Source organism: Delphinus delphis, chromosome 4, assembly GCF_949987515.2.
Source record: "Delphinus delphis chromosome 4, mDelDel1.2, whole genome shotgun sequence".
Lineage (NCBI taxonomy): Eukaryota > Metazoa > Chordata > Mammalia > Artiodactyla > Delphinidae > Delphinus > Delphinus delphis.
In genome coordinates, this window is record NC_082686.1 from 11,186,317 (window position 1) to 11,213,246 (window position 26,930).

The 26,930-nt window shown below is 46.4% G+C and overlaps 1 protein-coding gene across 1 annotated transcript in view; it reads right to left on the reverse strand.

Annotated features, from left to right (window-relative positions):
* Positions 1 to 26,930, reverse strand: part of ITSN1 (intersectin 1) — a 230,084-nt gene that overhangs the window by 11,821 nt on the left and 191,333 nt on the right. Inside the window, exons 29-32 of the mRNA XM_060010352.1 lie at positions 19,395 to 19,516; positions 17,478 to 17,584; positions 11,849 to 12,032; positions 9,751 to 9,849 (exon numbers count right to left, since the gene is read on the reverse strand). Coding sequence (XP_059866335.1) covers positions 9,751 to 9,849; positions 11,849 to 12,032; positions 17,478 to 17,584; positions 19,395 to 19,516 — 512 coding nt within the window. The remainder of the gene's footprint in view (positions 1 to 9,750; positions 9,850 to 11,848; positions 12,033 to 17,477; positions 17,585 to 19,394; positions 19,517 to 26,930) is intronic.

The following is a 26,930-nucleotide window of genomic DNA, read 5'->3' on the forward strand; positions in this document are numbered from 1 at the left end:
GGTTAAAAGTGCCAGTTCTAGAGCAAGACTTCCTGGTTTAAAATCCCTGCCCTGCCACTGACCAGCCATGATATGGGTCAGTCACATAAATATTCTGAGCCTCATTTTCCTAATATGAAAAATGGGGAAACTAATAGCACCTCCTTCATAAGGTTGTTTGGAGGATTAAATGGCTTGATACAAGTAAAGCACTTTGCAAAGTACCTGGCCCTTTGAAGGTGCTCAGTAAGTGACAGCAGTTACCATCAGATTCTCAAAGGACTTTGAGGACATTGAGAACAGTCATCCTGAGGAAAGACACTAAGAATGAAGAAAGATCCTAACCCATCTTTGCAATGTACTAGGATTGTGTTAAGGGTGTACTTGCCCAGGCCGTGTCCATATACAAATAAGTCAAGTGGGTTTTACCCTGAATAATATCTCATCCCTAGGGTATACTTTGGTTTAAAGTCCTAAGGAGGCACCCAATTTGAGGAAAACACCCAATCTGGGTCCTGTGTGTCCACCAATCATCTCCAAACAACAACCCCAGCCCCGGGTGGATCTTGGGTGTACATAGAGTCCCTCTGAAAAGTCCTGATGCCTCAACTCTGACCATATCAGAATCCCCAGGGGTGGGACTCAAGCATCGAAATTTTCTAGAGCTCCCTGTGTGATTCTAACGTACAGCCAAGACTGAGGACAACTGCTCTCGACAGGAAGCCCACATAGCTGAATTGTGTGAATTCTTTTTTTGTTTGTTTTTTGTTTTTCAAAATGAAAATAGGTTTATGTTTTTTCTCATTGTAAAATTATGATTGTATAAAATTTAGAAAATTTAGAAAGTTATAAAAAAACCTAAAAACCACCCATAATTGCACCATCTGGAAATAACCTCTGCCTATCTATTCATTAATACACTCTGCATAGATATAAATACATATAGTTTAAAAAAAATAAACATTGGATCATGCTACCATACTACACTGTACCATTTTGTACTTGCTTCTTTCCCACTTCATGTCAGTTATAGCACAGCATTTAGTGTCCACTTTATATGGGCCTAGATCATCATTTTATTATTTTTTAATTGAAGTATATAGAGCATCATTTTTAAAGATTCTATAATATGTCATTGTAAGGATGAACCACAATGCATTTAAACAGCTTCCTTCCCATAAAACTTAATGTTTCCAATTTTTCAATATTTCTCTGATTATTTCTTTAGAATAAATTCCTAGAGATGGTAGTGCTGAGCCAAAGAGAGCATGGAGTTTGATGTATACATCACCCTCCAAAAGGCTGAACCAGTCTACCTTCCACAAGCAAACTTGCCAACACTGAGGACTCACAATCTTCTCAATATATGCCTACCTGGCAAGCCAAAAGCAGGTATTTTCTTGTTTGCTTATGCATTTCTTTTATTACCAGAGAATTTGAATTTTGTGTACACTTAGGACATAAGTACACTAAATGATAAAGCTAACATTTATATACAGCTTAGTAGGAGCCAGACATACATATATTCACTCAGTTGATTTCTCACAACCCTATGCAGTAGGTACTATTAGCATATCTATTTTACATATAAGGGAACTGAGGCCCAGAGAAGTTAAGTAACTTGCCCAAGGGCACACAGGAGTGGTACCAAGATTCAAACACAAGCAGCCTGGTGCCTGACATCATTTTCTGTAATTATTTTTTTTAACATCTTTATTGAGGTATAATTGCTTTACAATGTTGTGTTAGCTTCTGCTGTATAACAAAGTGAAGCAGCTATACATATACATATATCCCCAAATCTCCTCTCTCTTGCATCTCCCTCTCACCCTTCCTATCCCACCTTCTAGGTGGACACAAAACACCAAGCTGATATCCCTGTGCTATGCTGCTGCTTCCCACTAGCTATCTATTTTACATTTGGTAGTGTATATATGTCCATGCCACTCTCTCACTTCGTCCCAGCTTACCCTTCCCACTCCCTGCATCCTCAGGTCCATTCTCGACATCTGTGTATCAATTTACATTCCCACCAACAGTGTAAGAGGGTTCCCTTTTCTCCATGCCCTCTCCAGCATTTATTTTTTGTAGATTTTTTGATGATAGCCATTCTGACCGGTGTGAGGTGATACCACATTGTAGTTTTGATTTGCATTTCTCTAATGATTAGTGATGTTGAGCAGCTTTCCATGTGCTTCTTGGCCATGTGTATGTCTTCTTTGGAGATATGTCTATTTAGGTCTTCTGCCCATTTTTGGATTTGGTTGACTGTTTTTTAATATTGAGCTGCATTAGTTATTTATATATTTTGGACATTAATCCTTTGTCTGTTGATTCATTTGCAAATAACTACTCCCATTCTGAGGGTTGTCTTTTCGTCTTATTTATGGTTTCCTTTGCTGTGCAAAAGCTTTGACGTTTCATTAGGTCCCATTTGTTTATTTTTGTCTTTATTTCCATTACTCTAGGAGGTGGATCAAAAAAGATCTTGCTGTGATTTATGTCAAAGAGTTTTCTTCCTATGTTTTCCTCTAAGAGTTTTATAGTGTCTGGTCTTACATTTAGGTCTTTAATCCATTTTGAGTTTATTTTTGTGTATGGTGTTAGGGCGTGTTCTGAATTCATTCTTTTACATGTAGCTATCCATTTTCCCAGCACCACTTATTGAAGAGACTGTCTTTTCTCCATTGTATATCCTTGCCTCCTTTGTCATAGATTAGCTGACCATAGGTGCATGGGTTTATCTCTGGGCTTTCTATCTTGTTCCATTGATCTATATTTCTGTTTTTGTGCCAGTACCCTATTGTGTTGATTACTGTAGCTTTGTAGTATAGTCTAAAGTCATGGAGTCTGATTCCTCCAGCTCCACTTTTTTCCCCTCAAGGCTGCTTTGGCTATTTGGGGTCTGTTGTGTCTCCATACAAATTTTAAGATTTTTTGTTCTAGTTCTGTAAAAAATGCCAATGGTAATTTGATAGGGATTGCACTGAATCTGTAGATTTCTTTGGGTAGTATAGTCATTTTCACAATGTTGATTCTTCCAATCCAAGAACATGGTATATCTCTCCATCTGTTGGTATCATCTTTAATTTCTTTCATCAGTGTCTTACAGTTTTCTTCATACAGGTCTTTTGTCTCCCTAGGTAGGTTTATTCCTAGGTATTTTATTCTTTTTGTTGCAATGGTAAATGAGAGTGTTTCCTTAATTTCTATTTCAGAGTTTTCATCATTAGTGTATAGGAATGCAAGAGATTTCTGTGCGTTAATTTTGTATCCTGCTACTTTACCAAATTCATTGATTAGCTCTAGTTATTTTCTGATAGCTTCTTTAGGATTCTGTATGTATAGTATCATGTCATCTGCAAACAGTGACAGTTATATTTTTTCTTTTCCAATTTGGATTCCTTTTATTTCTTTTTTTTTTTCTCTGATTGCTGTGGCTAAAACTTCCAAAACTATGTTGAATAAAAGTGGCGAGAGTGGGCAACCTTGTCTTGTTCCTGATCTTACTGGAAATGGTTTCAGTTTTTCACTACTGAGAACAATGTTGGCTGTGGGTTTGTCATATATGGCCTTTATTATGTTGAGATAAGTTCCCTCTATGCCTACTTCCTGGAGGGTTTTTATCATAAATGGGTGTTGAATTTTGTCAAAAGCTTTTTCTGTATCTATTGAAATGACCATGTGGTTTTTCTCCTTCAGTTTGTTAATATTGTGTATCACATTGATTGATTTGTATATATTGAAGAACCCTTGCATTCCTGGGATAAACCACACTTGATCATGGTGTATGATCCTTTTAATGTGCTGTTGGAATCTGTTTGCTAGTATTTTGTTGAGGATTTTTGCATCTATGTTCATCAGTGTTATTGGCCTGTAGTTTTCTTTTTTTGTGACATCTTTGTCTGGTTTTGCTATCAGGGTAATGGTGGCCTCGTAGAATGAGTTTGGGAGTATTTCTCCCTCTGCTATATTTTGGAAGAGTTTGAGAAGGATAGGTGCTAGCTCTTCTCTAAATGTTTGATAGGATTCACCTGTGAAGCCATCTGACTGGGCTTTTGTTGGAAGATTTTTAATCACAGTCTCAATTTCAGTGCTTGTGATTGGTCTGTTTATATTTTCTATTTCTTCCTGGTTCAGTCTCAGACGGTAGAATTTTCTAAGAGTTTTACCATTTCTTCCAGGTTGTCCATTTTATTGGCATATAATTGCTTGTAGTAATCTCTCATGATCCTTTGTATTTCTGCAGGGTCAGTTGTTACTTCTCCTTTTTCATTTCTAAGTCTATTGATTTGTCTTCTCCCTTTTTTTCTTGATAAGTCTGGCTAATGGTTTATCAATTTTGTTTATCTTCTCAAAGAACTAGCTTTTAGTTTTATTGATCTTTTCTATTGTTTCCTTCATTTCTTTTTCATTTATTTCTTATCTGATTTTTATGATTTCTTTCCTTCTGCTAACTTTGGGGTTTTTTGTTCTTCTTTCTCTAACTGCTTTAGGTGTAAGGTTAGGTTGTTTATTTGAGATTTTTCTTGTTTCTTGAGGTAGGATTGTATTGCTGTAAACTTCCCTCTTAGGACTGCTTTTGTTGCATCCCATAGGTTTTGGGTCGTCATGTTTTCATTGTCATTTGTTTCTAGGTATTTTTTGATTTTTTCTTTAATTTCTTCAGTGATCTCTTGGTTATTTAGTAGTGTATTGATTCGCCTCCATGTGTTTGTGTTTTTTACGTTTTTTTCCCTGTAATTCATTTCTAATCTCATAGAGCTGTGGTCGGAAAAGATACCTGATACATTTCAATTTTCTTCAATTTACTGAGGCTTGATTTGTGACCCAAGACGTGATCTATCCTGGAGAATGTTCCATGATCACTTGAGCAGAAACTGTATTCTGTTGTTCTTGGATGGAATGTCCTATAAATATCAATTAAGTCCATCTTGTTTGATGTATCATTTAAAGCTTGTGTTTCCTTATTTATTTGCATTTTGGATGATCTGTTCACTGGTGAAGGTGAGGTGTCAAAGTTCCCTACTATAATTGTGTTACTGTTGATTTCCCGTTTTATGGCTGTTAGCATTTGCCTTATGTATTGAGGTGCTCCTATGTTGGATGCATAAATATTTACAATTGTTGTATTTTCTTCTTGGATTGATCTCTTGATCATTATGTAGTGTCCTTTTTGTCTCTTGTAATAGTCTTTATTTTAAAGTCTATTTTATCTGATATGAGAATTGCTACCACAGCTTTCTTTTGATTTCCATTTGCATGGAATATCTTTTTCCATCCCCTCACTTTCTGTCTGTATGTGTCCCTACAGACTTCCGTCTGAAGTGGGTGTCTTGTAGACAGCATATATACGGGTCTTGTTTTTGTATCCATTCACCCAGTCTATGTCAGTGGGTCTCTTGTAGACAGCACATATACGGGTCTTGTTTTTGTATATATTCACCCAGTCTATGTCTTTTGGTTGGAGCATCTAATCCATTTACATTTAAGGTAGTTATCGATATGTATGTTCCTATTACGATTTTCTTAATTGTTTTGGGTTTGTTATTGTAGGTCTTTTCCTTCTCTAGAAGTTCCTGCTTAGAGAAGTTTAGCATTTGTTGTAAAGCTGGTTTGGTGGTGCTGAATTCTCTTAGTTTTTGCTAGTCTGTAAAGGTTTTAATTTCTCTGTTGAATCTGAATGAGATCCTTGCTGGTAGAGTAATCTTGGTTGTAGGTTCTTCCCTGTCATCACTTTAAATATGTCCTGCCACTCCCTTCTGGCTTGCATAATTTCTACTGAAAGATCAGCTGTTAACCTTATGGGGATTCCCTTGTTATGTTATTTGTTGGTTTTCCCTTGCTGCTTTTAATATTTTTTCTTTGTATTTAATTTTTGATAGTTTGATTAATATGTGTCTTGGCGTGTTTCTCCTTGGATTTATCCTGTATGGGATTCTCTGTGCTTCCTGGACTTGATTAACTATTTCCTTTCCCATATTAGGGAAGTTTACAGTTATAAGCTCTTTAAATTTTTTCTCAGTCCCTTTCTTTTTCTCTTCTTCTTCTGGGACCCCTATAATTCGAATGTTGGTGCATTTAATGTTGTCCCAGAGGTCTCTGAGACTGTCCTCAATTCTTTTCATTCTTCTTTATTCTGCTCTGTGGTAGTTACTTCCACTATTTTATCTTCCAGATCACTTATCTGTTCTTCTGCCTCAGTTATTCTGCTATTGATTCCTCTATACAAATTTTAATTTCATTTATTGTGTTGTTCATCATGGTTTGTTTGCTCTTTAGTTCTTCTAGGTCTTTGTTAAACATTTCTTGTATTTTCTCCATTCTATCTTCAAGATTTTGGATCATCTTTACCATCATTACTCTGAATTCTTTTTCAGGTAGACTGCCTATTTCCTCTTCATTTGTTAGGTCTGGTGGGTTTTTACTTTGCTCCTTCATCTGCTGTGTGTTTCTCTGCATCCTTATTTTGCTTAACTTACTGTGTTTGGGGTCTCCTTTTCCCAGGCTGCAGGTTCATAGTTCCCATTGTGTTTGGTGTCTGCCCCCAGTGGCTAAGGTTGGTTCAGTGGGTTGTGTAGGCTTCCTGGTGGAGGGGACTGGTGCCTGTGTTCTGGTGAATGAGGCTGGATCTTGTCTTTCTGGTGGGCAGGACCACATCCAGTGGTGTGTTTTGGGGTGTCTGTAGCCTTCTTATGATTTTAGGCAGCCTCTCTGCTAATGGGTGGGGTTGTGTTCCTGTCTTGCTAGTTGTTTGGCATAGGGCGTCAAGCACTGTAGCTTGCTGGTTGTTGAGTGGAGCTGGGTGTTGGCGTTGAGATGGAGATCTGTGGGAGAGCTTTCGGCATTTGATATTATGTGGGTCCGAGAGGTCTCTGGTGAACCAGTGTCCTGAACTCAGCTCTCCCATCTCAGAGGCTCAGGCCTGACACCCAGACGGAGCACCTAGACACTGTCGGCCCCACGGCTTTTTTTCTTTTCCTCTGTGCTCAGTCTAGTTCCACTTGCTCATAGACGGCCACGTTCAGAGGCCGCCCCCCTGCACTTCAGACCAGACTTTCTCATGGGAAATGGTGACAGTGACACCTCAGCTCGAGGGAAATAGTTGTGACTCTTCTTCTCAGTCCAGTTTCATGTGCTTATAGGGGGTCGTGTGCAGAGGCTTTGTGTCTAATGCGTCAGATCACAGATTCCATGGCAGACTTCTGCACGACACCTCATTGAAGATGACAGCATGTTCTTTACCGCTATTCTACACTCCTCTCAGAAACATCTAGTTGTATATTTTACCTATTTTTCTATTAGGGTATTTGTCTTTTTCATTCTGAGTTATAAGGGTGCTTGAGATGACAGATAGATAGATAGATAGATAGATATTATAGATAGATAATCCATGTGTATTTCAGTATCTTCTTATATACAGTTAAAATCTGTTTACTCAGCTTATATCTGTCATTTGTCCTTTAATGTTCATTATATTTTGTTACACAACATTTTTTAAGAAAAATGTTTATTCAAATAATATTAACACATTCTTGATATGCAAGAGTCAAACAACACGGAAGTATAGATAACAACTGTGCTCTATCCCCTTTGCTCTCCTGCCTCAGAGGTAACTGTACCCAGGTTTAAGGGCATTCCCTTAAGTTCCCTTCAGATGCTCTACATACATTTAACAGTCACACAGAGTTTTTCCTCAGTTTTGCAAAATGGACCATATTGTAGGATTGCTTGTGAAAGGTTGTTTTTGGGTTTTGTTTGTTTGTTTGGTTTGTTTTGTTTTAACTTAACAGCATTTTCTAGATATCATTCCAGCTAATATAAAAAAGTCTCTTTCATAGTATAGACTCACCACTTTATTTAACTACTCTCCTTAATGAACATCTAGGTTTCTCCCAGAGGAAAAAAAAATTTTTTCAAGTTGCTACAACTCTAAATTCTTTAAAGTTCTGCCTTTGGTGCCATGCTAAGAATTTCTCCACCTCAGTATTATAAAGAATATTTAATCTTAGTATTTTTACAGTTTTCCATATGTATGTTATAACTGACCAACTTTAAAAATTCTCTTCTTAGGTTTGCTAGTTTTCAGTTCGTTCTTTTGGGTTCTCTAGGGTAACAATCATGTTTCTGCAAAGAATGATAATTTGATTTTTAATATTTATGTCTCTCAGTCCTTTTCTTGTTTTTGTTTTTCTCCCCATTAGCTAGATCTAGAACATCTATTTTATTTTTTAATATTTATTTTATTTATTTGGCTGCTCCAGGTCTTAGTTGCAGCATGCAGGATCTTTGCTGCAGCATGTGGGCTCTAGTTGCCTGACCAGGGATCAAACCTGGGCCCCTTGCACTGGGAGTGTGGAGTCTTAGCCACTGGACTACCAGGGAAGCCCTTAGAACTTAAAAAGCTTGTTTCCAACTTCAATTCCCAACTAAATATTGGGGGAAGTAAAGAAAGGTGTTGAGTTAGTTTAACAGTAACTGTCAAGTTGGAGAAAAGGAAACAGTAGATTGAAAGCTTCTTTCAAAACTAATTCTTTAGGGCTTCTGTGGTGGCGCAGTGGTTGAGAGTCCGCCTGCCGATGCAGGGGACACGGGTTCGTGCCCCGATCCAGGAAGATTCCACACGTCGCGGAGCGGCTGGGCCCGTGAGCCAGGGCCGCTGAGCCTGCGCGTCAGGAGCCTGTGCTCCGCAATGGGAGAGGCCACAACAGTGAGAGGCCCGCATACCGCAAAAAAACAAAACTAAACAAACAAACAAAAACTATTTCTTTAACTCAATCAATGTGGCCACAGTGTATTTTGTGGGGTCAAACTGGGCTTGGACTGAGGAACTGGCGTATATGAGAGGGAAATTTGCTACATATAAGGGGATTCAGCAAATAAGTACATCTATTGAGGATAATGAGAGCCAGGCTTCTCATGGAGAAGAGAGTTATATACAGAGAAAGGGGCAAGGCTAGAATAAATTCCATGATACTAGATTAGAACAGGAAGTACTGGTGTAAACTCATGGGTTTTAATACATATTATAATATATATAAATCTTGAAATAAATATGTTTGCACACTTGTTATGTAAATATGTGGGTATGAATATATACACATACATATATTGCCTGGCTTGGCCACTGAGAGACTCAAAAGGCAACAACACCTCAGTATCAGTGAGCACACCAGTGTCTAGATCTGGGCTTCTAAATTCTCCATTGAAAGGAACCAGATCTAAAACTTCTCTCCAGGAGCTTTCCTCCCTGTGGTTATAGAATCACAGGCTCAGAGGATGTCTAAGTCTGCTCACTCACTTTACAGATGGGCACGCTGAAACCCTAAGTTTTCTATTCTTTTCTTTTGGTATTGGCTTTCTTAAAATGACAGGAGAAAAACAATCATCTAATATCAACATAGAGTATCTCACAATGGCTTTCTGAAGATGAGTGGTGGAAACTATATTTCTTTCTCTCTTTCTTACTAGGAAAACCAAGGCCTAAAGACACTCTGCCTGTATTAGGAAAAGAACTGAGCTCTCATGTTCCGACTTAGAAGGTGGAGGCCACTTGGTTGCACAGCTGAAGGCTGTGTATTATTAGCTCTTTTCATGATAAGCCAGCTTTTCTTTCTGAGTTACCAAGTAGATGCCTCCTGCAGCCTGTTGGTATAAGATTTCTACACAATAGATACCAGGTGTGTTGGCTGGCTAACCTGCCCATGGCCCCAGATTCCTGACCTGCTGGGAAAGCATTCCTCTACTTGAAAAGGCAAGACAGCTACTTACATTTTTAATGATCAGTGGGTATCTCGTTACCCGTTGCATAGGCTTCAGTATAAAACTAGAGAGTGGCATTCCCTTACAGCGAGGGTCCATGGCCAGTCTCTGCAATAAGAGATTTTTTTAAATGTACTTAAGAAGTTTGCAAAATCTGGTCAGTGACATCAACATCGATGTTATTCAGGACTCCCCACCCATCACATTGTCTCATTTAGCTGAATGACAGCTGAGGAACCGGAGCTGGAAGAACCGGGCTGGTTATCCCCAAGCCAGGAGGAGGTACATTCCAGATGGAGAGTGGGAATCTACCTTGGACGTGACTCAGCTGCAGGGTTGACCCCTGCTCCCCAGATCCAGTGGACCTTCCATGGGACATGAGGTTCCTTACTTCCAGAGATGAGATTCTGGCTTTACAGAGAATATTTCCTCTGGATACCTACCAAAACTTTATAACATTCCCAGGAGCAAGGAGAGTCACAAGACTATAGGGTCAGAACAAAAATCCCCCTTAAGTCCCAGAGATGCTGGAAGCGCCTGGCCGGATCTCACTATCTGTTTTGGGTGAAGCCTGCACTCGCCGGTGGGAGCCCCAGAAGGGTAGGGTTGGTGAAGCCGAGACATGAGGGTCAGGCCCCCAGTCCCAGGGGCTGTGGTTATCTCCACTCTGGACTCCCTGCCTCTTTCCTTCCACCACTTTTGTCAAGTTGACTGGAGGACAAGAGTCCTTTTACCTCCAAAGGGTGACCCTGTCTACAAGTCACAGGGGTTATATGGTGACAGCTCTCAAAGGTTTAATGTCTTAGGAACAGGTTTAATGCCATGACCTGGACCCCAAGCCCTGGGACCTGTCAGTGCCTGAACCTGCTCCATCCGTGGACACCATTATTCCAGGAACACTTTGCAGCAGGCAAAGGCATGTCAAAGTCCCGCAGGAATGAGGCAGGGAGAGGGGATGAGGGGAGGGGTGAGAAGGGGAGGGGCAACAAGGCCCCTCCTGGGCTGGTGTCAGCATTTTCCTCAAGTTCAAGTACATCCAGTGATGAACTCATCCTGCCTGCACCCAGGGAGGATGCGGCCCTTGGCTGGAACCCCAGGTGGCCCATGGCACCTGGCAGCCCAGTATCTGCTCTCCAGTCTCCAGCCCACCCTAGGCCTACTTCATAGCAGTGTTTCTTCCCTTAGATGCCCCACTCATTGGGTAGAAAATCAGAACATTTAATATTGAGAAACAGGGTGAGAAAGAAAGAACAAGAACATCTGATGCTATGGCCGAGAAGAGATGGCATTTTCCCCTCCCAGTGATGACTCCACAAACTTGGTTACCTGGGGGAGTGGGAAAAGCCTGCCCCCAAAATGCAGGAGGTACAAAGATAAGCCTGTCATTAGTATGATTATTTTGCTGTCTGTTCATCAAAATGTGCCTCTTTAGCAGACGTTATTTTATTCTCTTTTTTCTTCCCCTCTGGGAGAGGTTGGGGCTGATTGCATGGGCTGGCCTGGCCAGCAGGGACCCACCCCAGCGAAGGGCAGTAGACCCAAAGCCTGGGGTCTCCAGCAGCATGGGACCCACTTCCCCACAATGTCCCTTGGTGGGCACATGGCTCTCCAGACCCTTGTTATCCTCCAAGGCAGAGGTCCTGGCATCCCACACTCACCCCCATGGGCTTCTTAGACCTTGAGTCCATCAAAAAGAACCAATTGGGAAAAAAACAAAGGGTCCATTGGGATTGCCGGCCATTCCCTTTGCAGGTGAAGGGCAGAGAGCAGCAAAGAACTGAGGATGCTCAGATTAAACAGAATAGGAAACCTGAGACCCACCAGCCCTCCTAGGCCTAAAATTGAGGTGGAGGATTTAAACGTGTATTCAAATAACACCCCTCACACCTGGCCAAGGCAGAGCTTCTAGGCCAGCACTGGTCCCTCCTCTCCAAGCCCACCCCCTTGGTCCCAGCCACTCGCCGGCGAGAGGCAGCCCCTACTGTTCAGCTGAGACCTCACCCTTGTTGGCCTTCTGTAAATGTGTGAATCAGCCCCTCACATGCCCAGCTGCTGGAAGACGGCCACTCGGCGGGGGCAGAGACTCAGCTCAGCCTGGGCTCCTTACTTTGACAAACTCCTTGAAGTCGGGGGCCTCATCTGTCTTCTGCTGGATCAAGGCAGCCCCGTTGAGCTGGCAGCTGCAGAAGCGGATGTAGGGTTGCATGTGTGGCAGCTGGGCAGTCAGGATGTCCCCGATCATCTTCACAGGCATCTTCTCCCCAGACATCTTCTTGCGAACTCTCAGCGCTCTGCACAGAAACACGAGAAGTGAGCGCCCTCTTCACGCTCTCTGACGCATACACAGCACACTTCTAGGTGGTACAGAAATGGGATGTGTGTGAGGGGCACAAACCCAGGGCCACTAAAGCATCTATGTGGCAGACAAGGAACAGGAAAAGAAATGAGTCTAGTGCTACAAAGAGGTATCACTGGGGCATTTTTCTTTGACATGAAGTCTGTTTGCTGGCTCTTAGGAAGAAAAACTTAAAATAAAAAAACACAACTTTGCTGAACAAGTCAGCATAAAAGACAATTTTTTCTTGTGGAAATATATGGAATCCTGTTTTTGAATAACTCAGACAGGATCCCTGGGTGGATGTCTCACTTTATGGTTGATCTGTCCAGGCTGGTATGGCCCCAACACTGAACCTGTTTCCGGGGCCAGTGCTACCCAAGGGAAGCTGCTGTTGCCAGGGGCCATGGAGGCTCAATTTCAGACCAAACAAAACATAATCAAGATGGTAAATCAACTGCCACAGAAAAACAATCCCATTATGTTCACGAAAGCCAGGTATAAATGATTGTTTGAACAATCTGTGCCATTCTCTGGTTCACTGTTTCATCTCTGTGGCTAATTTGAAGTTGACTGGATTAAGAGGAGTTCTGAAGAGAGAAGCCTATTCATATGATAATGGGTCATAGACTCAAACAATTTATATCCTGGAAGCTGAGAAGGGACTAGAGGGACTGGAAAGTGTTTGTTCAGGAGTCCAGCTGCATCTGAGTGTTCAAGACCATAACAATCAGGACTGTGCATCCCACCCTTCTAACTCGTATGTCAACTCCTAACCCAGCATCTATAAGAAGGGCGTGGCACCGAGCTTTTATGCAGCAAGGATAGCAATGTACTATAAGGGCAGGACCTCGACATATGAGGCCATGGGTGTGTTCTGCCTACCCTGGTGATTATGGATGATGGATGGCTGGATGGCTGGATGCCTGGATGGATGGATGGATGGATGGATGGATGGATGGATGGATGGATGGAAGGAACAGAATGGTATGATATGGGATTTTTACATAAGGCTGGGAGGATGTTACTATGAATTCCTCTGGCTGCTTTCAAGGTCATGGGTAGGGCTATATAATTCTAAGAAGGCTCTGCAATCTTTGTATTAAAAACTTCAGATCACTTTATTTTCTTTCTCCTACATTTTTGGTTAAAGAAAAAAAAATCTTTGGACTGGGAAACAAGCCAAGGAGAAAAACTTTAGGGACAGTGCGTTATGTGGTCCAAACAATGAGCCACTCCCCCTCAAGCAGGTGCCCTTGTGGGGAGAGGTGCTGGTCTGCGCTGGCTGCCTGGGGTGTGAGGAGTGGCAGGTTGGTACCCTCAGGATGGCCAGGTGGCCACTGCTCATTGGGGGGTTGGTGTGGAATATCTCCCAGTGTGTAGAAATTTGCTCAAGGGTTACGTCATTACCAATCCTGGGGGATGAGAGTGCTGAATAACGATGTTACAAACTTGCTATGGACGGAAATGGGAAGAAATTCCATCATTCCGTGATTTTCCAATGAGGAGCAACACAATCTTTCTGCAAGGGAATAAGAGTACGTTCACCTGCTCCCCTCCTTTTATTTATTTTTTTTAATGATGGGGAGAGAAGAAAAAGGGAAAAGAAAAAAGATCACACGCAGATCATCCCTGTCTTGAGGAAGTTAAGCCAGTTCCTGGGTTCTGGAGGACCACACTTGGAGACCTGAGTTGTTCAACTGCGAGACAGACCTAAAATCAGGCCCCTGCTATGGACCAGGCACCTGTTAGGTTGAACTGTGAGTCAACTTCTGGGATGTTCTACCGTACAGGCAAGACTTTTGAGGACTGAGTTGGAGTGGTTTGAAACAGGGCACGTCACCAGGCTCAGGGGTCACATGAGTCCATTGCTGCAGCCTCAGCCCCGCCCTTGGGTGAGCTGATTTGTCATCTCATATAGAGGTCTATGGAGTCAAGGTCAGCTAATGAACACATCAGAGAGCCTGACATTTGCTGACCGAACAAGTAGCCCTCTGAAGTTCTCAGATCAAGGGGATGGTCAAGAGAGCTGGCCTTTATGAAGGTGTCCTATGTGTCAAACAATTTTTTTTAACCTATATGACTTCTTATCCCTATTGACAGTTGGGGAAACCGAGGCATGCAGAAATCGAGTGACTTGACCAGAGTCACACAGCTCATGGGTGGCAGGAAGCCCTGGTCTCCAGAGCCCACATTCTGCAAGAACCGCATGTGAGAACAAGCACCGTGCCCAGCCCCGCCTCCCCTCAAGCTGCTCGGGGCTCCTGGCCTGTCCTCACTCCAGAAGCAGCTCCTGCCATCCCACCAAGGGGGGCTTCCACGGCCCCTCTGCTCTTCCCTTCCCTTCTGTCCTTCCTCTTCATTTCCTCGAGCCTCTCCCTCCTTTCCTCCCACCCTGCCCACTCCCACCCAAAGCCCCTTCTTTCCTTCTCCCCACCCTATCTTTACCCCACAAGGTATCTTTTTCACTTTTTATTTTTCTTTGTTTTTCTGCCTAAAATAAAATCATGGCTATTCTTCTTAAGTTAAAAAGAAAACTGAATACTTAATATTTAATAAAAACTTTTTTGGAGGGGGAGAAGTTCTTTCATTTATTTATTTTTCAAGCAAGGAGGCAGGAAAGGATCTTGATTAAAAAAACAGCTGCAGTACCTGGTTCTGCACACCCTATCTCACTTCTGCGTCCCTACTGCTATCACTTCTAACAGCCACCCCTAGGGGCCTGCGCCTAGCTCTTAACTTTAAAATGTTCTAGATTCTTCTCCCCTACTCTGCTCATTGAAGGCAAACTTCTCAGCTCTCTGCTCACAGGTAAGACGGTCAACCATCCATTTTCACCCCCAACCAGAGGCGGCATTAGTAGGAAGTCTGTGTGCCCCAGGTAGATCCCTTTTATGATCATTTTATTTGTTTCTTATTTATCTGTTTGATAAATCCTACGTCCCCCCTCTAAGTACAAGGAGTCACTGGCCCTTGTATCAGGAGTGAGAGATACGTGGCTGCCCACTGCAGCCTTCCAGGGAGAGCTGCCTTAAGTTCTCTTCATCTTCTTCCATCCTGCCAGGAGTCCTAAATCTTCCCATCATTGGGATTAGTCCTTTGCACAAAGAAATTAAGTCTATGCAGCAAAAGTGTATAATCTACAATATGGGCGCTCACCATAAAATTCTTTCAATTTTTTCTGGTATGTTTGAAAATGTTCATAATAAGATTTTGAAAAGGAAAAAGAAAAAGAAAAGGAAGGAAGAAAGAAATCAGGTCCCCGGAAAGCTCCTGCTAAATACAAGTATTTTATCTGGAAAATGAAAAGATCAGCCCAACTAACCAATCAAGTCATCAGAGGAAGGCGCAGAGCGTACCTGTGATGGGAGAGGGGGTGTCTGTGCCCGCTGGTGCCATGATTGCCAGCTGTACACCTGATCTCCTTGCTCCCTGGGATAACCCTGCATGCTAGACAGGGCAGGCGCCCTGACTGCAATTTTACAAGCTCTAAAACAAAGGGGTGGGGAGTTATCTGCCCGAGGTAACTGCCCAAAACGAGTTAGAAGGCGCTGGAGCCCAGATGAAAACTTGAGACGTCTGCCTCCTGGTCTCACCTTCTTTCCATTGAGGGCAGGACAGGGTGGAACCCCTAGTGGGACCCTGGGCATTGTCCACTGAGCAGCCCGGGGCACCCTGATCGCCTTCTGTGTGACTTTGGACAAGTCACTCAACCTGTCTGAGCCTCGTTTCTGCGGTTGCAAGAGCGTTCTCAATTCCTACCTCCGTGGCTGTGGAGCCCATCAGCGCTAATGGGAGGAAGGAACACGCAGGCCTGGCCCTGACAGAGCTCAGGAAAGGGGCTTCTGCTTTCCTGACAGGAGCAGGACGGAGGGTTAAAAGTACAGAGACAACAGAAAGGCATGGGGAGCGCCGATGCTGGGAGGGTTGGGGAGGGGTGTCACTCGGGAACATCAGACACATTTCCTGCCTCCCCACCCCCATGCAGCCGCCCAAGGAAAGAGGTGTTAACTTGTAGGTATATGTTCAACAGAAAACCTCTTCATCTATTTCAAAACAACCTGTCTCCAACACTTGAGGTTTAGTACTTGTAGGTTCAGGGGTTAACTAGCCCACCTGCCCCAAGTGACAAGGCAGCCTCTCTCCAAGGCAAGAGTGGGTGCTCAGCCCACCCTGGGGCCCAAGCCCAGCACTTACGAGGGACCAGGCAATCGCTGTCTAAATGCTCCCTAAGGAGAACCGTACGTGGTAGATACTATTATCACCCCCATTTTACAGATGAGGACACTGAGGCCCAGGGAGCATAGGCGACTTGCTCAAAGCAGGTAGGCAACAGCAGGGTGTGAGCCCAAGAGTCTGACCCAGACCTACGCTAGAAACCTCTACAATATGCTTCTCAAGGGGGGTAATGGAAATACTTTCTCCAAGCCACCCCCATGCCATCATCTTTGATTAACGTCTTCTAGAACATAGAGACAGAAGACGTTATAGTTTTTCTTCACATCCACCTCTCTGTCCATCCCTTCATCGACTCCCAAACACACTCAGGAAAGTGGGGACCTGAAATCCCTTTATAAAATCCCAGGGACCACATTCAGGGAATAGCTGCTTCCCGATTATATGAACCTAGAGAGCTGGAATGGACACCAGTTCCCAGGGCCTGTGCTTCCTCCTGGCCCCCAGGATCACCACAGACTTCATCTGTTTTCTAGCAAATGATGTTATACCGAGGGCCTGGTGGACACAGATTTGGAAGTTCTTTTAAGAACTGGAAAGGACTTTTGTGATGATGTAATCCAATCCCTTCCTTTTACCGGTGGGGAAACTGAGGAAGGGCAGCAAGTTGGGCTCCAAACCCAGGTCTCCAGACTCCTGGCCCAGTGTTTCTCCCTGGCCCTGCAGCTGCCTCTGAGAATTAAAACAGGAATAAATAAAATAGCAACCGCTCCAGGCCAGCTCCTCAGAGGCCTATGCTGAGAACTGCCGCTGACCGTGGCCATGCGCGGTCCCACCGTTTCCCATCTTCGGGAGCCAAGAGAGTCTCAAGAGACCAACATTCCCCCAATGGAACCAGGGTCTGAGGCATGGGGGGCTGCTCCCCGCCTGGATGGAGCTGGCCAGCGATTAGGAGCCAGAATTGGCCCAGCTCTGTTCATTCTAGAACCACGGTAAAAGCGGGAACCGGGATGCCTGAGCAATCCGTTCTCCCCAGTGAAAAATTGGGGGTGTGTTTCCAGAAAGCACCAGGGCAAGAAAGAGCGATGGTTCTCGTGAGTGGAAATGAGGAAGAGAGGCAGAAAGAAACACAGGGCGGCATGCACGGAGGGGACACACGGACGAAGCCGCGTGGCAGGGCCGGTGCGCGAGGGCTAAGGCGGGCTGGGGTAGAGAAGAGGCTTACTTCAGCAGTTTGATATTACACATAATCAGGTCCTTCCAGTTAACAAAAATCATAGCACCCTCTTTCTCTGTCAGCAGCTCAGACTCCATCAGGGGTTTCTGAAAGATCTACAGATGCAGAAAACGAAGCAGTACAGAAAGCAAACAGTTAGCTTAAAACTCAAACGCACGCACACACCGGCCTGTTCAGAGCCACGGGAAGGACCGAGGCACCTGCAGCTTTGGTTGGGAGGCCCAGAAGCTGCAGAGTTTCTGAAGCAGGTGGCCCTCCCTCTGCCGGGGTCTATGGGGCTGGTGGGTTCCCATCAGGCCCACACTGTTTTACAAGGAGGCCCACTAAACCCTGGAGGACAGGCCTTAACTCCGCCAGGACTCAGCAGGGGGTCTGGACAAAGGCACTCAAGCCCTCACCTGCCACGGTGGGGAATTGGGCACAGGGGGGAAGTGGAGGGCCGAGAGATGCATGGGGTGGGGGGCACTCCCGCATTCCTGCTCCCAGCATCGGCTGCACAGACAAGCCTCAGGAAGCCCAGGGGAGCAGCCCTGGCAGCCGGGCCCCCAACCAGCAGCCTGGGGACAGGATGGACTCCTCTGCTCTGCCCGCAGCCTGGGCTGGGCCTGGGACGGAGCCAGTGAGTGAAGGCCTGGTACCAGGTGGGCGCTGCCCCCCTCCAGGGCTCCAGGAAATTGAGGAGCGTCACCAAGCTCCGCGTGGGTGGGCAACTCACAGCAGACCACAGGTCTTGACTGAGCCCCACGTGGTGAGCCCCTGCCTAGAAAGAGGTCATAGCTACCACTGCAGGCAGGCTGCTCGCTGGAAGGTACCTTAGGGACCGGGGCAGGCTGAGGCTGATCCCTGGGAGCCCAGAGCACTTCATGAGTCTTTAAGCCGATGTTGAACCTGGCATATACCAGGCCACTGCACAACGTACCGTATCTAAGAGGGTGACATTCACAGCCTAGACATCCAAGACTGTATACTTAGTGACAGTCACATGTCTTGAGAAAGGGACACCTCTTCATACCGATGCTCCCTAAGCATGAATGATGGCCTTGGGGGCCATCAACTCATCCTGCATCCTGTACTCATCAACACTGGGTAACCGAGCAATGCCTTTCGGGGTCGTTAAGACTATCAGAGGAGATGGTTTCACAATTGTTGGGGTACAGGGGTTCCCAAACGATGATGGTACTTTTCAAACTGTAGGGTGACCCCGACGTCCAGCTCTGCAAACCCCTGTCTCCTAATATGGCAACCTCCCATGAGTATGGACCAAAGGCTTCCTGAAAAGCAGAACTTCCCAACTCTGCACCTCCCCATCCTCTGGACTAGGCAGACAAGGCCCTTCAACAGCTCCCTGGGAGGAGAGCCAAAATGAGACATCGTCCAGGACGGGGGAGGGAGGGTACGCACGGGGTGCCGGGAGGAAACATCTTCATTCTCTGCAACAGATTTTTCTGGTGGGTAATATGTAGCATGAGGAATAACCAAGATATCAGCAGATGACTGCCATCTTTCAGATGTCACTGCTGAGGGCCAGGGAGATGATGCTCTATGGCATCAATTAGCTGGTGGCTGAGCTGCAAGTTCTCTGAGCCGAGCTCAGACTCCCACCTCACAGCCCGTGTGTCCCCGCTCATGCACTCCTCACAGGCTCATCTATCCCTGGCTTGAAGGGTCTCTGCCCCTCTGTGGGTAGGACTCACAGATGAGAATTGAGTCCGTGGCCGCGGATGAGAATTAAGCATCTTCTCTTGGGTAAGACTCTCCTCTGTGATGTACCGTCCTGATGCTCCCGTACCTCAGAAAGCTTCTCACACTGGGAATCAGGACCCAGCCCTCCTTGACAGAGTCGCTGCCTTCCCCACCCTCTGCCAGTGCCCCCCACCCTGCCCCAGCACCCCCAGCTGCCCTTACCTCCGTGACCAGCTGCAGGTCATTCACATAGTTCTCCTCCGTGACAATGAGCTCGTGGATGTAGCCCTGTCGCTTTCTCTCAGTTGGGGTCAACATATCCAAGAGGTGTAAGTCTGAACACCCTGCAAAACACAACCATGGGGACAATTTAGTCCAGGTCTGGGGAAGCCTCTACAGCTTCATGGGGAAGATCCCCAGGGTCCTCGTGGCCTCGTGGTCTCACTCCAGTTAGACAGTGTTGTCCCCTAAAAAAATATGTTCAAGCCCTATCCCTGGTAACTCTGAAGGGGACTTGTTTGGAAATAGGGTCTCTGCAGATGCAATCTAATTAAGACAAAGTCATATTCAATTAGGGCGGGCCCTAGTCCAATATGACTGGCATGCTTATAAGAAGACTACACAGAGACAGACAGAAGGAACGCCACATGACGACAGAGGCAGAGCCTACAGTGACGTGTCTACAAGCCAAGGAATGCCAGGGATTGCTGGTAGCAACAGAAGCTAAGGGAAAGGCATGCAATAAATTCTCCCCTGAAGCCCGCAAAGGAACATGGCCCGGCCCAAACCTTGACTTTGGACGTCTCACCTCCAGAACTACGAGAAAATAAATTTCTGTTGTTTTAAGCCCACCCAGTTTGCGGTCATTTGTTACCGCAGCCTCAGGAAGCTATTACAGGCCTCACACTCCTGCTTCAGCAAAACCACTAAAAGAGTGTCAAGAGAGAAGACTTAGTGGGGACTTCCCTGGCAGTCCAGTGGTTAAGACTCCGTGCTCCCAATGCAGGGGGCACGGGTTCGATCCCTGGTCGGGGAACAAAGATCCCACATGCCACATGGGGCGGCCTAAAAACAAACCAAAACAAACAAACAAACAAACTAAACAGAGTAGACTTAGTAACAACTGGCTGACATTTCCTGAGGGCTCTCACCATGCCAGGTGCTCTACCAGGAGCTGAACACTGACAGTTGTGTTTAATGCTTACATAGACACTAAAATCATCCCCATTGTACAGACAGGGAAACTGAGGGTCAGAGAGGTTGCCTCACCCAAGCTCTCTCAGCTGGGTGGTGGAGAAGCTGAGATGGGAACCTGACACTTTGACCCCAGAGACTGGGCTCTACCCCAGATCACTGCTGTTAGATCCGAGCTACAGGAGGGCACATGGTTATCCTGAGGTTGGTTTTTGGAGGATGAAATGGCGGTGCTGAGGCTCCTGATGGGCCCGGGGATAGGGCAGAGGTGGGGGACATCCAGACGCTGCTGGGCAAACTCTCCTGGACCAGGCTGCTGTCCTGCACTCACGGGAGCTGAGCAGTGAACCTACAGGCGGACAGGGAATTCCTCCAGGTGCAGATGGCCGGACACAGCTTTGGCTGCAGGTCCACGAGGAGTAGGCTCTGCTGACGTGGGGTGGGGCAGGCACAGCAGGTGGCACCCGCCCTGGCCTCTGCTCACTCAGCCGGTTACTTGGGGTTGGTCTGCTTTGGATGCTCTCGGGTTTTGGGCAGAGGCTGTCCCCTGCCCCAGGCACACTGGAATGAGGGGCAGGGAAGCTCGCGGCTCTAGGGAGTACCCCTCCTGCAGGTCTGGACCTACCTCTTCCAGGTCAGTGGTCCCCTCAGCCCTGTCCTTTTTATCAGGGGTTCTTTGTTTAATCACCAAAACCAGATTTGTAAAGAAGACTGGGAGGTGTCTTGGATGTAGGTGGGGGTGAGGCGCTGAGTCCCATTCACTTGCTTTCCGCATCCCTTCTTCTCCCCACAAGGGGGTGCTGTGGAGCACAGTGCGGAACCCCCTGCTGGACACCAGTGGTTCTCAAAGTCGGGTCCCTAGACGGGCAGCATCAGCAGCACCTGGGAGCTTATTAGAAATGCAGATGCTCAGGCCCCTGCTGACTAGACTGTGGAGTCAGGGCCTGGAATCTGATGTAATAAGCTATCCAGGGGGCTTCCCTGGTGGCGCAGTGGTCGAGAATCTGCCTGCCAATGCAGGGGAAATGGGTTCGAGCCCTGGTCTGGGAAGATCCCACGTGCCGCGGAGCAACTGGGCCCGTGAGCCACAACTACTGAGCCTGCGCATCTGGAGCCTGTGCTCCGCAACAAGAGAGGCCGTGATAGTGAGAGGCCCGCGCACCGTGATGAAGAGTGGCCCCCGCTTGCCACTAGAGAAAGCCCTCGCACAGAAACGAAGACCCAACACAGCAAAATAAATTAATTAATTAAAAAAAAAAAGAAACAAGCTATCCAGGTAACTTTTTAGGTACACTCAAATCTGAGAAGACTGCTCTGAACTATCAGGGGTTCCTCAGAGTTTCCATCTTCCCCCAAGGGAGCTTCTAGGCTCGTGACTGATCTAGTCTATATGCTGGAAGCTTCTGCAAATAGAACGATCCCTCTGGGGCGAATGATATCATAGACTTCTTGGTAAATGCTTCACTAGGCCCAAGATTAACTCTGAGCTGGCGCTTCCAGCCTTCAGTTGTCCCCTCCCCTGGCCAAATGCCCTCTCTAGAATGCTGGAGCTTCTCTTCCTGGGACAGGATAATCCCAGGATGGGCAGATGGATGCCAGGAAAGCATCAAGGCTTTCATGTTAACACCCTCCACGCCCTTCCATCCGAGACCTCATTCAAAGCCATGGCAGTGCGGCTAAACTACAATTCCACAGGGCCACGGGCTGAGTATGAGCCTTCGCGTAGGTCTGCAGATGTTTCTGGGACTCGGGCCCTCTGTTCAGCCACCAGCTTGGTCTAGCTGTCCTTCCTGCCTCGGTGCATTGACTGTGTTTTATTAAAACAATTGCATCAACAATGAATTCTCAGGGAGGAAGCAAGTCATGACTGCTCATCTGGGGGGCTCAGCCAACCTCTGCCAAGGTGACGCGTGAGCCCCGGCTTACCGGAAGCTGAGTGATGTCACCAGTTTCTTTAGCTTTCTTTAGGAAAGCCACCCAGGAAACACTCTTGAATTTGGGAGGAAAATATCTCATTCCTGCCTTATTCTTACCAAACTTTCCTGTTAGTGAGTCCAAGGGCCCAGGGGTAAGTCCATTTCTTGTTAAAGGGTAGAATACAGCCCTTGCATTACAGACTTGTATGAACTCAGGGAAGCAGAGTCTCCCCTGCAATTTTCAGGACATTCCTTTCTTCAGGGATATGAGTACTGGTACAGACCAGCAGCTCTAAAACTCAGTTCCCACACACTGTGCAGTGACGTTTGCAGGGACACAAACATCGGGCTAGTAGTGGACACTGGTTGGAACAGTCTTCCAAACGTCCCCGTAGGTCACAATTCCTCTTGCAGAATCTGGTGGATGCTATGAACTCTTACCTCAGAAAACATATGCATACAATGCACACAATATACACATTCTGCACCCAATTTTAAAGGATTTGCAGACCCTCTTGAAGCTTGCTCATGGATCTCATTCCTTCATTCCTTTGACAAATATTTACTGATATCCTACTGTGCTGGGTGCTGGGAATTCATGATGGAAGAGGAGAAACGCCTGACCCCCAGAGCATAGCGCTAAGAACCCTGGGGTCGTCAGCTGGGGGTGATGCCGCCCCCCCCCAACAGTACTGAAGGCAGTACTGCCCCCCCACAGGCTGAAGACGGTACTGCCTGCCCACAGGCTGAAGACGGTACTGCCCCTCCTACAGGCTGAAGACGGTACTGCCCGCCCACAGGCTGAAGATGGTGCTGCCCCCCTACAGGCTGAAGACGCTACTGCCCCTCCCCCAGGCTGAAGACGGTACTGCCCCACCTACAGGCTGAAGACGGTACTGCCCCCCCTACAGGCTGAAGATGGTACTGCCCCCCCAGGCTGAAGACGGTACTGCCCCTCCCCCAGGCTGAAGACAGTACTGCCCCACCTACAGGCTGAAGACGGTACTGCCCCACCTACAGGCTGAAGACAGACTGAGGGTGGTATTGCTCCCCACCAGGCTGAGGGTTGCACTGCAACCACCACTCAACTCCAGGCTGAGAATGAATTCTTGGTTGTCATAATGACTGGAGGTGGCTGCTGGAATTTGGGGGGCTGAACCAGGGCTGCTAGATGACCTGCAATATACAGGACAGAGAATGGCCCACCTCCAGTGCCAATAGCACCCCACTGAGAAACGGTGACATTCCTAGAAACTGATAACTCTGCAGCAAGGATGGTGCACGTGACCAGAGACACACAGAACGACTGAGGAACCGGACACAAGGACCTGTGAGGAAAGATGACAGGAACTGGCTTGCTTTGGATTTCAGAAGTTCATTCTTCTGAGTCTTCAAGTTTCCCACAGTGTGGTTTTGAAGAAGCTCAGAGCCAGAGCAACAGCAGAAGGTCCAGGGTGGATTTTGGGCCACTGGTCTAAGAATCCCAGGTGCTGAGGCCAGTTCAGGGTGAACTGACCGTCTCCTGCTCATGGAGGTGGGGGACATGAGAAGGCTGCATGGCGTCCTACTCCCGGCAGCTCCAGCCTTCGGTCAATCCACCCAGCAGGCTGAGAAATATGGGGGGCCAGTGCTGTGTGACTCTAGGCTACTTGCCCCAACAAATCCCACCCTGTGCTGGCCCCCCAACCAGCCTGCCTGGAGACAGAGTGATGGTCCAGATGGCCTCTCCAGGACCCAGAACCCAATGAACAGCAAAGATTTTGTGGGGAGATTTGTCTCAGCATTATGTGCCAACAGTGTTGGCTTGGAACAGTCTTTTCAGCTACTGAACTGACCCACAGGATGCTGTTTTAAAAATTCTTGCTGATGAATGCCAGACCAAGAGAACCATTAAAGACTTGAAATAGGTGCTTTGAACTCAAAAATATCCTTCCTTTGAAAATTTAATATTTAGAAAAACAAAAGAGTTTAGAAACTCCATTATTCAGAGCAGGGTAAGTGGAAAAGACATTTCAAATAGAGAGTTTTCTTTAGGGGTGGAGGGATGTGGTCCTTCTCTCCTTTGGGAACCAGAATAAACATGCTTTGCTGGCTTCCTTTCCCAGTGAAAAACGAGAGGGCAAAGCACAGCAAATAAATTTCGTGGACATCTCGGCATGATGGAGGGATTCTTATAACTAACTATAATCCACTCGCAGCTGAAATAATATTGCAAATGACTCCAGGCAGTCAGAAATGATCCCCAATTACAACCCATGTAAAATTCCTAATCTGTGTGCTGTCCCTTATAATTTCGTATAGTTAGACACATTTACAGAACAGAGAGAGCTGTGATGCCCCTCTGAAAGGATTTGAGTCTGGGGCACTGCAGAAAAGTATCTTACCCCCAAAGATCATCTTGTCCCCTCAGTGGGACATTGCTCATAGGAACAGCATAATCTAAATAAATTGCTTTTTTACAAAAGTAATGCACGAACACATGCTTATTGTAAACAGTTCCAAAGACACGAAGTGTCGAGATGTAGGGTAAAAAGCCCCCTCTCCCTACCCCAATCATTCTACTTCCTTTCCCAGCGGGGACCATAATTTTTAAAACCAAACCAGGCCCCACAGCAAGCTGGCCACAGAGCAAAGCAAATAAACAGGCTTCATTCCTCTTATGAAACGGCCAAAATATACAATGAGATGGTCAATAAATATGCATTGCATTCCCCCTGAAGTCCAAGAGACACAGAAATAAGCAAGGTAATGTCCTTGTCCTCAAGGAAACTCAGCCCTGGGGGTGACTGGACATGAAAATTATATTTAAAATAGCAAGCAGCAAAGAATGGTCCTGCGGGCTGTGCCAACGGTGGAGAATGCAGCAACTCAGAAAATGAGATGCACTCCATCCTGATGGAGGAAGGTTGTACAAGGACCTGGTCCTCCTTGCGCCAGGCTTCTATACGGCCAGAGAGGATGGGGCCATTATGTTGGGGACATGTGGGCCAGCATGCCAGGTAAACACAGAGATGCTATGGAAGATAAGTGTGGAAGTAGACAGTAGATAAGGTGGGAAGTAGATTACAGAGGCCATGATGCCAGAGAGACAGGGGAGAAGCAGTATGGAAGCTTGGGCTATGGTTTTTCATCTTTAAGGGAAAGGATCTACCAGTGTCTGTGGGGACATTCGGTCCAAATCCTCTGGCTAAATGGCCCTGGGTCAGCACGATCCATATTAACTGGGATCCTGGAGCTCCCGTCTACACAGAAGGCTTCTCCAGGGTTGGCTTGAATGTAGGAAATGGGAGCCTCATGGCCCTGGTGTCTCCTGCCAGGTGGGGGCACTTCCCTCAAGGCCACACTAGATTCTCCTGGGAAAATGAATCTAATCGTGTTGCCCTTATTGCCCACAATGGATGTGACCACAAGAAGGTTCTGTGGTCAGAGCACTTCGTCCTTGCCCTGCAGCTGATGTCTAAGCCCCCTCTTCTCTAAGCTGTGGCCCGCTATGGCCGCAACTGTGCTTGATGCTGGGATTCACTGATGAAGGAGCAGGACAGGCTCTTGTCCTGCAGGAGCTTCAGTCTGCTGGAGGCTGGGGCATCCCATCCACACTCTGGTCCTTGCTGATTCACAGGTACCTCACAGAGGACACCATACACCCTGTCATCCATCCCTGAGACCTCAGAGGTGCAAATCCTTAAGACTGGATTTTTTTGTTGTTGTTTTTTGCGGTACGCGGGCCTCTCACTGTTGTGGCCTCTCCCGTTGCGGAGCACAGGCTCCGGACGCACAGGCTCAGCAGCCACGGCTCACGGGCCCAGCCACTCCGTGGCATGTGGGATCTTCCCCGACCGGGGCACGAACCCGTGTCCCCTGCATCGGCAGGCGGACTCTCAACCACTGCGCCACCAGGGAAGCCCAAGACTGGATTTTGATGGGGGTCTAGAAATGCCAAGTGGGCACGGAGGCCTGTGGTGAGAGGTGGGGGAAATGCTACCGGATGGCACCAAAGAGCCCCTGAGCTATGTCCAGCTGAGCCCAGGCATCCCTCTGCAGCCTGTCCGGGGACTCATCAGGGCCTTCTGCTCAGCTGCACTCAGTCACAACCCGGAAGTTTAAAAGCGCCAATGTGGTTTCCAGATAAGCTTAATTGTCTCCCAAGAAGGAGAATCCAGCTACATGGGCTGCTGGGCAATTTAATGACTGTTGAGAAGTGGCGAAAATCAAATTACTCTCAGGGATAAATCATCTCTTAATTTTGCATCAAAAAGAATGTTAGTAATTTTTTTTTAATCAAAGGCATATCATTCATGGCTTTATAACCGATGTTGGAATTCCTGGCGTGCCATCAAGTGCCCCATGGTCTGCATTTGTTAGCTCATTCCTGGCCCCGTTTATGTCACCATCCTTGTTTTTCTTTCTTTCTGAGTTCCCGCTGTCAATGTGCTCTAACCTGCAGTATTTTAGGGGTCCTTACTAGCCGCCGTAAATAAATCTTTTGAGTACACAAGGCAGATCGGTGTGTTAGAAGTACAAACACATTTCTATTGCAGTATGAGGAAGGAGGCCATAGTGTTTTTTTTATATAAGTTTATTTATTTTATTTATTTATTTTTGGCTGCATTGGGTCTCTGTTGCTGCACATGGGCTTTCTCTAGTTGCA